Raw genomic sequence first — 14,240 nt, 5'->3', positions numbered from 1 at the left:
ACTTGCGCCCTGAACAACTGCAATATCATTTTAAGTCGATAACAATTGGCAAAATGGTCGTCCCCCAAGATGGACAAAAAAATCAGTGGTTTGTTGCTCAATTCATATTCCACAAACACAATGTTAATCACAATACGGAATTCTATTTTTTGTCAAAATATTTTTGACTTTTTCCAACGATTAAAATGTACTCTACATCAAAGTTACATGAAAATAATATCATAAAAAGCTTTTTTTTTTGGAGAACATTTGCCCAGGGTCAAAGAAATTTTACTGAACGATCCCAACATGTTTGCAGAGTGTGTGTGCGGTGGGTGTCGACTGAGTTCATTTGCAACTTTTTCAAGTTAAATGCAATGCAGAGCAATAAAATAACTCAACTGTGGGTCCATTATTCACTTGAGTTTCTCGCGGAAAAGTTCTTTGGGGTTGAGGGCCTGACTGTTGGAAAATGGTGGAATGTTGTTGTTGTTCTTCTTCATCATGTAGTCCAGGCAGCTTTGGGAATTGATTAGTCCAAAAACTTTCACCTCACCTCAAGTGTTTCCTTCAGCACTTCAGCCTTGACCACAACCATCCGCCGCCGCTCAAGATTAGCCACTGAGCAGATAACTCACACTGTCAAAACTCACAAGTGTCAGAGATTGAGTCATTCTCTTCAAGCCCGAGAAGCCAAATGCCTCCAGCAGACGCTTGCTTTTCAACGTTGCCTCTTGGTCGATGCATGATTCAGTGCGTGTCTTTTTAAGTTAATGGAAAAAAAATATAAAAAATCTGCTCACCAGTATTCACCTCAACTCAACTTGATTTACAAAGCGGCCACATTTCTGCACAGAAAAAAAACTTTTGGACACAGGAACAAACTTTTTTTTTTTAATGTGCATTATTTCCTCTGGAAAATTCACCCCCGCCCCCGCCCCAAATTGGACCAATGGAGCTTTGTCTGGAACCACCTCAAAGGATGATCATAATGTACTATCGTCTTATGGTAAATTCACACCTTAAACAACAAGCTGTGAAATATCTTTTTGTGTTTTACGCCCAGTAGACAGGAAGTCAATAATTCCGGGATCTCATTTAATGTCTGCGAACATGTCAGCGGCACATCTGCAGTGAGAGCCTCTTTCGTCCGGAGTGCAGCACAATTCACAGCGGCGGCACCAGACGTTATTGTTCATGCAGCACCTTACTCCGGTGCCCAGTGCTTCACCATTCTTATTCCGAAAGAGGCCTTTTCCCAGCGAACGCGCCTCCTCTCCTTTTTGCTACGCCACTGACACACACACACGCACACACACACATGCGCGCACACGCACAAGCTAGATCTCTCTTTCTCACAAAGGAGAAAATCAATGAAAGCGAGGATCGATGGGACTCTTCCACGGCCAAGCCCATCGTCTCCTTTTTGAAGATGATGCCGTTCAATAGTGAAATAGCAGCAGTCTGACATCAATAGTTCCCACCAATTGGCAAAATGCTTTATTAGCCCACCTCCAGTGACTCCGCTAAAGCTCCTCTTTTTATCGTTTTTATGACGTAGTTTGGAAGCATTAATACTCAAATCAGTTCCACGACGATTTTCCATTTCGACAATTGAATTTACTTTTGTCACATTGCATTGAAAGCGCAACTCCCTTGATGACCAAATTTAATTTGAAATCAACAAAGATTATGAACAAATACCACTGTAATTAAAACAAAATATTTATTTTTAGAATAAACTAAACAAAAATGTGGCAGCACATTGTTTTTGTGTAACCTAACTTGTTGAAACCTTTTGGATCCACACAAAAAAACATGTGCTGTATTTCCCAACATTTGTGATGCAATATCATCATGAAAAGTGTTATCAGCGACTGTATGGGATGGTTCGGGTTGTCTGCCTCACATCCATTACACCCTAAATATATCAACTATAATTATAGTATCGTACAAACAAAAACACACCTTTCCATCTAAAAAAAAAAAAATTATCCAATTATCCAAGTCGCTTCTCCCCACGAGGGTCTCGGGCATGCTGGAGCCGATCCCAGCTATCTTCCGGCAGTCGGCATGGTACGGTACACCCTGAACTGGTTGCCAGCCAATCGCAGCGCACACAATGACAAAAAAAAACAAGCACGCTCACAATCGCACCTCGGGACAATTTTGAGTATTCAATCAACTTACCGTGCACGTTTTTGGAATATGTCTAAAGATGAAGTTAGGAGCTAGTTGGATTTTTAATTTTTGTTAGTTCAGGAGAACCTTCCGTCATAATCCATTTTCTGCATAAGATGTCAAAATGTGTCTTTGACGCGGTTTAAAAGGCCGATTCGAATTTGATGCCGTTGCGGGGTTGACTTCCAACAGAGTCGACATTGAAGAGAGGCGGCCACAAGACACACAAAGCACCTCGGCAGCGACCAATCAGAGCAAACCTGTTTTTCATATCAAATTAATTTTTGAAAACATTATTCTACGAAGAATATAGTCGCTTATGTCCAGCAAAAACCTGCTAAAAAGTTCCCAAATATGGTAAAGAAATGCGAACACTTTCTACCTATTTGAGTGAGCCAACTTCTTTGTTTTCTGATTTTCTCCCCAAACGCACTCGCTACCGTCACTATCTTGTGTGACAAGTGTAAAAAGATATAGGCCGGGAGTGATTGATGCCGCCTTTATCACAGCCGCTTTTATCTCATCCAATTTCATCAATCCGTCCAACAAATTTTCATACCTACTCGTAATAACGGACGGGCTCCTGCTCAAGACAACGCCGCCAAATCGAGATCCAAATTTCTTGTTATCAATTTCCAAAAATATATATCGGATTTTATTTCCCGACATGTTTGAGTGAATTTAGCGCATTCATGTATGACATGATTGTGTTTGCCTGCAATCTTGAATTATTGTACTACATTTATCTCAAGGTGTCGGCCTTGCCCGCCATTGTATGTCAAACCACCCCCAGCCCCCCCGCCCACCGCTTGCCCCCCTTCTCATTTCATGCAGTCATAGAAAAAAAAAACATCACTGATCAATGCTCGACTCTTCACTTTAACCTTGGGATGTCGTTAGCGTCGGCACATTTAACGGCGCTTGACTTCTGCTAATTTTGCCAAATGAGGATTTCGCCTGAGTGGGATGAAAGATAAATGTCATATGTGTGTATTTTTCTTACACTCAGGATTGTCTCGTCTTGACTTTTTTTTTCAGCTTTAAGACGCATATTTCATCATATTTGTTTCATGCGGCGTGCATTGTGCTCATCCGGTGAAACGTACGTATTGTGATCTCCGGAAATATATTCTTACTGAAGTGGCCGTGTGTGTCGACATTTTTAGGTTAACCTGCTGCGCCGATGAGGCCAAAGTTGGTGAGTGACTGAAAGAATTGGAAATCCTTCTTTCGACACAAGTTATGAAGTGTAAACAAAATACAAATTTTCTTTATTGAATCGTTTGATTTTTTTTTTTGTTTTATAACAAATAGACACAACTATATTTGCAGATATATTAAATCGTAAGCGGATCTGAAATGTCGATTTTCACACCCCAAAACACCATACAAGGGCGAGCAAGCAAAAAATTTCTCTCCGGTTGGGAATATGTCTCCACCATGAAATGTTTCCGATCCACATGGCATTGTTTTCCTTGTGCATTACAACCACTTAGAAGAGTGTTGAGAGGTTGCAGCCATTTCAATTCGGGTTGGCGGCGAGAAATAGCTCATGTGGCTAAGTCGTTAGCATGCCTGGCTCACAGTTTTCAGCTTCTCGGCTCCGGGCGAGCTTTGTGGAATTTGCAAATTTTTTGTCCTTCCTTTGTGGAGTTTGCATGTTCTCCCGTTGCCAGCGTGGCTTTTCTCCGGGTACTCCGGTTTCCTCCCACATTCCCAAAACATGCATGGCAGCTCTCAAAATTGCTCTTAGGTGTGAGTGTGAGCACGGATGGTTATTCGATTCTGTGCGCCCTGCGATTGGCTGACAACCCCTTGAGGGTGTGCCCCGCCTGCTACCCGAAGACAGCTGGGATTTGCTCCAGCACTCCCGCAACTCTCGTGAGGACGAGCGGTTCCGGTAATGGATGGATGACTAAACTACAAGATAAGACAGTAGAGGAAGTCAAACCACAAATGTGTTTCTTACGGCTACTTTAAATGCCTTTCACTGACGATTCCTCCCAAACGTAACATATTTTGCTGTCACATGAAGAAATGCTCTTGCTCCCATTTTAGAACTTGCATTTCAATCTTATCACACCTCATAATGAGACACCTTACCTCTTTTATACTATTCTTATTTTGGCTCCTTTGTCACCCGTATCCATCGTTGATTGCTTTTGCGACGTGTTTCTGAAATCTGAAATCCAGATGGGATGCCAATTGCCCCTTATTGTTATTCTTGTGGTGCTGCTCCCGCTCGATCTGTTCATCACATGGATGAGCTCTTTCAGCATGCTACTTAGAAGACATGCATTCTTACTTTCAAAGATCCCGGTTTGAAAAAATGCCAAATTGAATATTTCAGTGGCGAGGACATTTAAAGACTTGATTGACTTTATTGATATTTGAGAGCAAAATCGTAATTTTCAAAGCAGACTTTTAGATTAAATTATCACTTCTTTGCAGCTTTTTTTTTTTTTTTTTTACACTTAATGTATGCAAGTCAAGTTCAGCACTTCAACCATGTTTTCTGAATTTGAAGTGTCTCCTCTAGTGTTGGCTTAGCCCATTTTATGCCTTACTTTAAGTCGAGTGCCCGGGGTAGACAGCGAAGCGACAGCTTGGCAGTTTAGCAGGCAACAATTGTTGGGGTTTTTTTTTTTGTTTTTTTTGTTTTTTTAAGACTAACTTCGCATTTATTAGCACTTCTGTGAATGAGCTGTGAGTACATTTAAATCCAGTGTACAATGGAGTTTAAAAAAGAGACTTCGAAAGGAATACCGCACTCCATGATACAGAGAGGATTTCATTCAAAAAAAAAAAAATTGAGGAGGATTGCAACTACCTTCCGACCATCAATCACTAACTTGGATTTGGACATCAAACATTCATGATATCAGACGAAATGCGAGAGCCAAATGAAGCGGAGGTTGTGTGTACGTTTGTGGTCAAATAAATATTTTCCCAGGCTTGAAAAGAAATTCTTTTGAGAAATCTTATCAACCCCCGCCCCCTGCCAACTCGTCCACACCCCTGACTCCGCCTCCTCATCCTCATCCTCACCTCGCCCAGCCAACTCCAGATCTGCCTGCAAGTGAGTGCAAATAAATGAATGACATTTTGGCTAATTGTGGATGCAGCAACGAAGCGCCCAAATTAGAGTAAGTCATGACAAGGCAAATGAATCAGTCGCCATAAATGTTGTGCAGAAATACGAGGACATGATTCAAGTCCTTCGCATTCATCTTGGCTCATGAAAACTTGTAATTAGGAGGAGACAGACAGCAATGCATGTTTTAGGGCACCTTAAAATATAATTGGATTTGATTCATCGTTATTTTATTTGCTGCCTTTTTTTTTTTTGTGTGTGTGAGAGATCACAGCCTGCAATCGCAGTATGGTCCGTTTTTGCTGTGTCAGCTTTTTGACTTTAATTTCTTGTTTTTCTTTGTGTTCCTTTTGTCTTGTTAAGCTTATTGGGTCCACCTGTGCTTGTGGTCACACTCTCTCGTGTTAGCCAATCAGCTCCCTCCACCCATTTGCGTCTTGTCCAGGTGCTCCTTGTTGTCTCGTCAGTTTGTTTGCGTTCAGTTCCAAGGTTCCTTTCACTTCTTGTCCGGTCATTGTCTGCTGCTGCAATCATTGGCAAAGTCGGTTGTCCTCAGTCCGTGTCACGCCTTGTCAAGTGTTTATTTTGTTACTTCGATTTGTGTTTTGTGCTTTAGTTTTTTTTGTTTCTCCAAGTTCCTTGTTTGCCATTTTTTTTGTTTTTTTTTAATGAAATCAAGTCCCTCGCTTCTCTGTTTTTGGATCCTCCTTCTCGCCAGTAACCTGACATAACTTTGATCAATTCTGTATACGGTGGTCTCCAAGAAATGTTTGGACTGTGACTACTTATTGTGAATGTACTGGATTTGAATTAATTGATTATATTGAAGATTGTAGTCAAGTATCTGCTTTCCAAAAATATGGCTTTTACCATTTTTATGTTTTCAAGCAATCTGATTGCAGAATGTGGTAATGAATTGATTTCATTTTATTTTATTTTTTTATATTTTGGGTTTGCCAGTGCTGAATATTTCCAGTGGTTTGTACATCATTGTCAATCATCTGCATTCAGGAAGCCATCACTGCATTATAAATCTAGAAAATAGTACAGCGACCTTCTGAGTATTCTTGACTTCTATTGATCTTGTGGCTGTTTTTTGTTGTTGTTTTTTTTAACATCGAGGAACGTAACAAGTATTTCCATGATCATCATCAACCCCGATGGCCCACTCCAGGTGGAGCATAATATCGTAGTTCTGCTCTTTACCATGTTGTATTACATGAGGAAATCCATTGGGTGGGATCGACTGAGGTTGTCTACGACCACGCATTTCTAATTTACCGGAAAAATATTTTGTCCGATTTTCGTGACATGCGAAACAACCCGAGAAGATGCATGAGTAAATAACACCCAAGGTTTCTCAGCTCATTTGGTCTGATTGACTGTCGCCCACACTTGAAAGGATATGAACCTTGGAGGGAGTGACAAGCCTTCTCTGCGTAATGCATTGTGGTCATCTCGCAGCTTCCGATTTGTGCTTACTGCCTGGAAAAGCGAGCATCCTCTGCTGCACGAGCACTTAATGAAGTGTGTTCCCGGGCCCCCGGTTGCCACTTTGACGAAAAGTGCAAAACGGGGAGCGATCCTCGTCTCGTTGGCCCACGAAAAGACTGCAGAGGGAGACGCCTAAGATGAAGGGGGTTTTTCTTGCTGTCACGAGCAGTCATGTGGAAGCAAGCGAGCTTCACCTTGCAGCTGTTTAACGCTTTTAATTGTGGCGGCTTGCTGCGCACGCAAGGGAAGGTCGTGGAAATTCCATCACGTTTAATCTTTCCAGCAAATTATCGATGCCGTTTCAAGTCCAGGGTTACACTTTATAACTTGGTAGCCGATCGATTTCAAGTTAGCTCAGAATTTAATCTTGGAATTCATTCCTTTGGAGAGACGGATAACATTTCAATGTGGTTTCGTCCATCTTTGCTGTGGATTTGGAGAGTTTAATTTTGTGGTAGTGCCTTTTATTTGCTTATGCAATATTGTATTCTGAACAACCTAATCCTCATCATCCCCACAAAAAATAATTTGTTGCCATCGGTAACTCCGGATCCACCCCACCTCCAGTCATGGTGTGCCACAAAGCTCCATACTTGTTCGCCTTCTCTTGGTAACATCCTCTCTCTCTTGGCCCGGTTATCCGCCAACATGGACTGCGCATTCGCTCAAACTGACGATAGCCCACTGCCGTACATCAATTCACTTCCATCCGTGCTTTGATTAGTCACACCTGTACTGTCCTGTCCAGTTAGACCTTAGACAGGCTCCATTATGTCCAGAGTTCTGCAGGAAAGCCTCTGGACCAGTCAGCACATCATCCCCATCGTCACTGGCTCCCATTTAACTACTAATCCTCGCAGACAATCGACCTACTACCAACCGTGTGTGTGTGTGTTTTGTGTGTGCTCTTTTCAATTTCGCCTGCATTCGCCCAAAATGCTTTCGACGACAATAGTGAATGAAAGCGGCTCCTTTTAAATGTTGGGATGACTATTTGTGAGCAGCGAGTGTGTCATCACTCTATTTTATCAGACCATTTCACACTAGCTTGCATTCCATGAATATAATTCCACTTTATCATACATTTTACAGATAGCGGCCAGTGATACGGCCACACCTTTTATAACTCCGTCGCTCCACATTTGAGCAATGCCAAGTTTAGGAGTTTTTGTAAGACGCCAGCTTCGGTTCCGTGTAGAATTCATTTAGATGAAATCCAGTCTATTGGGGATGTGAGATTTGCTACGATACGACCTTGAAGAGGTCACGGACAAACAAGAAAATTGCAATGAGCAAAATTTTTTTTTTTTTTTTAAATTGATGTGATCCCCCCTGACTAATTCAATTAACAATTTATTGCCCTTTTAAAAATCCCGTAACAAATAACTGCATTTAAAATGCTCCTTTTTCAAAGAAGGCCAAACTTTCCAGTATTCCTCCTTTGAAAATTCTCACTTGTATCTATTATTCATTAAAATTGTGAAAGGGCTACCCTCACAGTCATCGCCGCCAAATAATATTGAAGGTAAACTGCTGTTTGCGACTGAGTTTACACATTATTAGCGTCCCTACGGCAAAGCAGACTGCAGATATTATATAGAAGAGGACAAAAAAGAGCCACTGAAGACTTGGGAAAGAAACATCTTTCTTTTTTATTTTTTTTCTTCATCTTTCAGAAATATCAGATGTTGTTCTAATGATCTCTTGTGATCTAAATATGAGAGAATGTGAAGAATTTCTGCTAATTCTGTTTGATCCCGTTGACACTGCAGGAATCTTCGAAAACAGATTTTTAATGTTATTTCTATTTGTTGCAGGATTTTGGTCCAAGGTTTTTTTTTTTCTTTTTTTTATGTTTTTTTTTTATACTTGATTCTTGAATTACCGTCGTAAATTTAGGGCAGTGCCATCACATTTGCAAGTATTGCCTATAGCGAGGGGGAAAAAAAGAAAAAGTGAAGAACGGGAATCAATTGGTCCAATAATCCCTGCATCAAATGCCAATAATGACAGCAGTAATTTGCAGCGGGCTGTTTGTCCGAGCTTTAAAATGTGATTTTTAATCAGATTTTTGGAACGTTAATGCTTTTCCCATGTATCATTTCTACAGGGTCGTTATATAAGAGTCAATACCATCGCTAAGCTCATTTTAGCTGGACACTCTTTGCAGCTCACACTCGTATGATTCATTAATTCCGCGGAAATTAAATTCAGACTTGCAATGCCCCTTTTTCCCCTGTCTTCTAATCTAATAAACGAAATGACATAAATTTCTACATTCGGTCAGCTTTTATCTGAGGGGGGGCGGTGGGGGTACCGATGCTTTCAAGACGAACAGAAAAATGATTTCTACGACTGCAAAAGGAGCTTTTGAAAAAAAGACCAAATCAAACAAAAAGAATTATTTCAGGAAGATTAATAATTGATTAATAATCTGATGGCCTCTTCTAGTGTCATGGCAATTGTAAATCATTTTACAATAAATGCTCCACTGACCGCCGTGTAAGTAAAGGAGGAAAAACAAACCGAAGCAACTTTTCAGGACTCCCTGACAAGTGGAAAGAACTCAGTGAATTATTGAAGCCCACACCAAGAGGTCTTGAATTATTTGCATAGAACCCAGATTCCGACCGTGTGGAACCCAGTTCTGTGGTCGAGGAAGAGGTTTTCCTGTTTGACCAACTTGGCAAACATACCGAGCGAGAGGATGTTTTCTCTGGCTGGAAATCCCAACAGGAGCCTCGTCCTTGCTCACCAGTTTAGTCGAGTTTGATCAGATTAGGATTGAAAATCTACAGACTTGCAATTTCTACGTCATACATCGCACCAACGACCACAAGGAGCAATTAATACAACCCATAGATTCGATATTAGGTGGTTTGATTTTACGTTGCATTCAATATTTTGAAGGAATATGCAACTTGTTATTGTTAAAAAAAAGGGCAGGAGTCCGAAGGGGTTTGCTTCCGGACGCCGTTTCCGAAAAGGCAAATATTTTTAAATTTTTTTTTTTACTTGATCGTTTCACATTTGATGGTTGTCCATGCACTCCAAAGACTCAACAATTTTAGACAAACAATAAAAAGTAAATTTTCCACGCCTCCCCTTTAAGAAGGAACTGCTGAACTCATTGAAACTTCATTGCTAACGTTAGCGCAAACAAAAACAGCAGCACCTACTGAGGCTCGTAAACAATCTCAAATAAATTCAGATCTGGATTCTTGCTCGCTGCCAACAATGTTCTAGCATTTTGTGTACACATGTATTTTTCTACAATTATCAATCTGCTTTATGTGCATCCATTTTCATGCTCCAGTCAACTATGTGCTTTCATTGTAGTTCTGCTCCATCCGCGTCTTTCCACCCAGCCTACTTTCTCGCCTTTCTTAGTATTTTCACTGAGATAATCCTTCACTTACGGGTTAGTGATTCACTCACTTGGCTTCCGCTCGGGCCGCGTGGGTTCAGTTCACACCCTGTGGGAGCTGCTGAATGTGAATGCTTGTCTGCCTCTAAATGTGCCCCGTGATTGACTGGTGACCAGTCCGGGGTGTAGTTTACCTTTTGCCTGAAGTCAGCTGGGATATACGCAAGCTCCTCAGACAGGAAACGTGATAGAGGACAGGCAGAGTTTCCTTTTATGTTTTTAAATGACATTTTGGCTTGACACGTACTGTTCTATAAATGGTCCCAAATACATGCATGTAATATTTTAAGAAGTAGCCATTAAAAAAAGGTTGTGTATATTATTCCAGATAACCTTCCTTACATCTATACATCCAACCCATCTTGCTATCTAAATAGCTGGCCATCCAACCACCCAACCCACTGATCTATCTTTTGGTGTGTCTGTGGTTCTGTCCTTCCCTCCATTTGTCCAGCCCAACCCGTTCATCTGTCACGTATGCATCCAACCATTCATCCATCCACCAATCGAATCGCAAATAGCCTGCTTTCACATCCGCCCAACCCATCCTTCCCTTCCACTGCTCCATCCATTTATGCATTTATCGAGCCATCTATCCGTCTATCTATCTAGCTCAGCAGCTACTGATGCAGAAAGTGTTCAAAAGTGCTCAAATGTGTCCTTGGAAAAAGAGTGTTTGCCCTGTAATTCTTCTATGCAGTCTTTGGTAGAAGAAGTTAGTATCTCACTCGTGTTGTTTGCGTTTGCGTGTGGACGCCAAGGCGCTGTCCAAGGTAGCTGCATCCTCCATCCAGCCCCTCCCCTGCACGAGGGAGTCACGTGATTCGCGCTGTCTGTGCCGTGGCAGTTCGCAGTCCGTGAACGAGCTCAGCCGGGAAAGCACACTGCACCTCTCTCTCCTCCTCCAGCAAAAACTGGATTCTCACTCCGCTGCTCTTCACCTGAAATCTCGTTGGTCTTTTTCATTGTTGTTATTATTGTTTTTTTTTGTTTTTTTTCCATCACATTTCTTTACGTGTTTGTTTTTTTTTTAAGATGAAGACACAGTGGAAGGAAGCACGTTAAGGTAAATGCCACCTCCGAATAACTCGACTTAAGTGTGGAAGTGGCCCGTCTTGCTCGCGCGTTTTTTTTTTTTCAGCGCACATATTGATGGATGTGAGATGTTTTTGGCCAACGTGTTTTTGTGCTGTAGTCTTCGTCCCCTACGTTCCTTTTGCGCTAACTATATTCAGGGTCCGTTACAAGTGTAAGCAGCGCAAGGAAGGTGATAATAGCACAACATTTGATTTCCCTCCTGCCCCCCCCGCTGCCATCCACACTTAAATAAAAATTCATACATGAATGCTTTTAGATGCAAAATAACACCCGTCAGCCTCGTCGTCTGCTGCGGAGTGTAAAGGTATGAGCTGTGGGAACGATGCGGAGTGTGCCGTCGCTTTGGGGAGGAAAAAAACCCCAACTAAACAACGCACATGACGAGCATTGGAATGAACTGTTGTTAGTTAACACCATTTTCCAAAACACAACCTTTAATGACGCATTTGACTTCCCGTTACCGTGAATGAGGGTGAATCTAAGACTCTTGAGATACGCTAACCTTTCATCATCCAAGAAGCAAATTGTGCCAAATGCGCGCATTTCGTTACACAAATCTCCTTTGTGAGCAAATGGCGCACTTTTTTTCTTCAAGTGTTTTTTTTTTTTGTTCTCTTCCAAACGCACTGGCCAGCCATTCGCGATATGCAAATGCTTGCTTTTGGAGATGTAAAAGTCAAATTGTTGAGTATATAAGAAATCGTTTCTGATGCTGTTAACAGAAAGTGAGTCCACTTCTCTAATTGTGCTTGTGCATGTCAGAACTTAATGATCCCTTCTTTTCTATTTACTGCATCAAAGAAAATGTCTGTGTGTCAAGCTCGCTTGGAAAAATGGAGTGAATGATGACTAAGGGTGTCATGGAGTGGGGATGACAAAGAAAGAAGTGGATCGATGCCTGCAGCTTGGTTAATACATCACCGCATAGTATATCAATCTTCAAATACTATGTAAAAATGCCCCCTAGCGGCAGTGAGCTGCTTTGCAATGATTTAGTAAGATTTTTTTTCTGCAAGTGCCGTGACATTGTTGTTGCATAATTTTTTTTTTTACTTACATTTGGTCCTAACATTTTGGTGTCACTAAAAATTAATTTCTGACTGAGCTGCTGAGTTTGGATAATTGGTGGGTTTCACCTCGGAATGGTTGCCAATGAATTACAGGGCACGAAAGGGAATAATTGATTCGGAATGAATTGTTCCCGGCTCAAACGATCGCCTACATAAAACCTTTATTAACAACACAGTTCTTAATGTTGGTGGCAGTTTAACGAACTGACTTTCAAGTGTAAAAATAAGTGAATCACTATCATAGAAAATGAAGGAATCGTTTGAGGCCAATTGGCTTCACATATTGTGATTTTTAACACTCTTCACAGACGTACAAGTGTAAAAAGAAGTCGGAAGCAGCATATCGAAACTGAAAAACAAATTCTTGTACGTGACGTCATGGTGACGCAATGTGTGGCTCATCTGGATCTTGGTTGATTTATTGTTGCTTTGGATGCTTTGACCTGAGCAGCCAGGACAGAGAAATGTGTTATGCTGTTCCACATCGCAGTTCCATTTCTGGTTGATGTTCATCATCATCATATTTAAATCTGAAGGCAAATGTGGACGTGAGTAAAGTTGAATTTCTGCTACTGAATTGACATTTTGTTTCTTTTGCAGAGAACTTGCTCGGATGGACAGACTGCCTCTTTTGATGAGCTCATCAGCCAGTGTGTCTCCATATGGCTTCTTTTCACTTTGTTAGCGAGGATGCGGGGTGAGAAGCCCACAGCAAGCCTTGCGGTTACCAGCCAAAACCATGTTGGCATGAAGATGAAGATTAAGGCCGCAATCTCAACTCATGTGAAACCGTGCAGTCGCTAACTGGCATCAGGAGGAGCTCTTCCGTGATCACAAACAATTTTTGTGTTTGAAGCATTGTTAGTTGGCTTTCCAGAGCCATGGCAGAGAGGACCTTGAAACAAATCCAATTATTTTGGCACAAATAGCCCAGGCAGTGCTAATATTTTTGTCTGGAAAAATTGAATATTGTGCTTCAATTTATCGATCGTAAAATGAGCCCCTTAATTGTCTGCCTCTTGTCTGTCACAGTCAGCTCAACACTCAATCCTTAATGCTGAATCAAAACATCCTATAAATACATTTAGCCGTCCCCATAGATTAGTGTTCTCACAATGGTTTTACAAAAGCATCACAGTGCCCATTTGATTTGGGTCGGGCTGCTCATTTGCGGCTCTGTAGAAGTTGGCACTTGTCTGGAGTTTACAGGTGCACAGGGACAGTGGGCTCGCTTCCCAGTTTGGAACGCGTGCTGTGAAAGCCAAATGAGTTTCAACATGAAAACAAAGAGCTCCCACGGGCTGCTGGTTTACTTTGATGACGAGGGATTTTGCGACTTTTTGGAACTCCTCTTACTTAATGGGAAACTCAGCCTTCGTTTTTCCATCTTCTGCGCCGAGCCCGCCGCCGTCATATCCGACACGGCGGTCAATGACAGCCAGTGGCACGCTGTCACCATAAGGAGAAACTTTAAGAACACCACCCTGATGGTGGACAATGAGATCAAATGGGTGGAGGTGAAATCCAAAAGACGGGATATGACCGTTTTCAGCCATTTATTCGTGGGCGGGATCCCGCCGGAGCTGCGATCGGTGGCGTTGCGACTCACGTCCGCCGCCATCCGGGATCAGCCGCCTTTCTCTGGTTGGATAACGGACATAAAGGTCAACAACACAGCGGCTGTCATGGTGGACGGCGAAGGGGTCGCGAAGGACCTGTGCGGTGCGGCTAACATGTGCTTAAATGGCGGAGTGTGCACTTTAATCGACAACAAACCGACCTGCGACTGCTCTCAGACTGGATTCCAAGGAACGGACTGCAGTGAAGGTAAGAAATCGGAATCCACTTTGACTGTACAAAATATTTTCTGTAAAAAAACAAACAAAAAAAAAAAAAA

The 14,240-nt window shown here is 41.9% G+C and overlaps 1 protein-coding gene across 17 annotated transcripts in view; it reads left to right on the top strand.

Annotated features, from left to right (window-relative positions):
* The first annotated feature begins 11,040 nt into the window (after positions 1-11,040).
* LOC148329801 (neurexin-1a-like) overlaps positions 11,041-14,240 on the top strand; it is a 176,122-nt gene continuing 172,922 nt past the window's right edge. For all 17 annotated transcript variants that reach the window (XM_088305569.1, XM_088305565.1, XM_088305560.1 and 14 more), the window contains exons 1-2: positions 11,041-11,241; positions 12,944-14,170. In XM_088305569.1, the coding sequence (XP_088161695.1) occupies positions 13,459-14,170 (712 nt within the window). In that variant the 5' untranslated portion in view covers positions 11,041-11,241; positions 12,944-13,458. The remainder of the gene's footprint in view (positions 11,242-12,943; positions 14,171-14,240) is intronic.

The sequence above is a fragment of the Idiotropiscis lumnitzeri genome, chromosome 9 (genome assembly GCF_059441095.1).
Source record: "Idiotropiscis lumnitzeri isolate Australia: NSW breed Sydney's pygmy pipehorse chromosome 9, RoL_Ilum_1.0, whole genome shotgun sequence".
NCBI classification, from domain to species: Eukaryota; Metazoa; Chordata; class Actinopteri; order Syngnathiformes; family Syngnathidae; genus Idiotropiscis; species Idiotropiscis lumnitzeri.
This window is presented reverse-complemented; position numbering and strand designations above follow the sequence as displayed.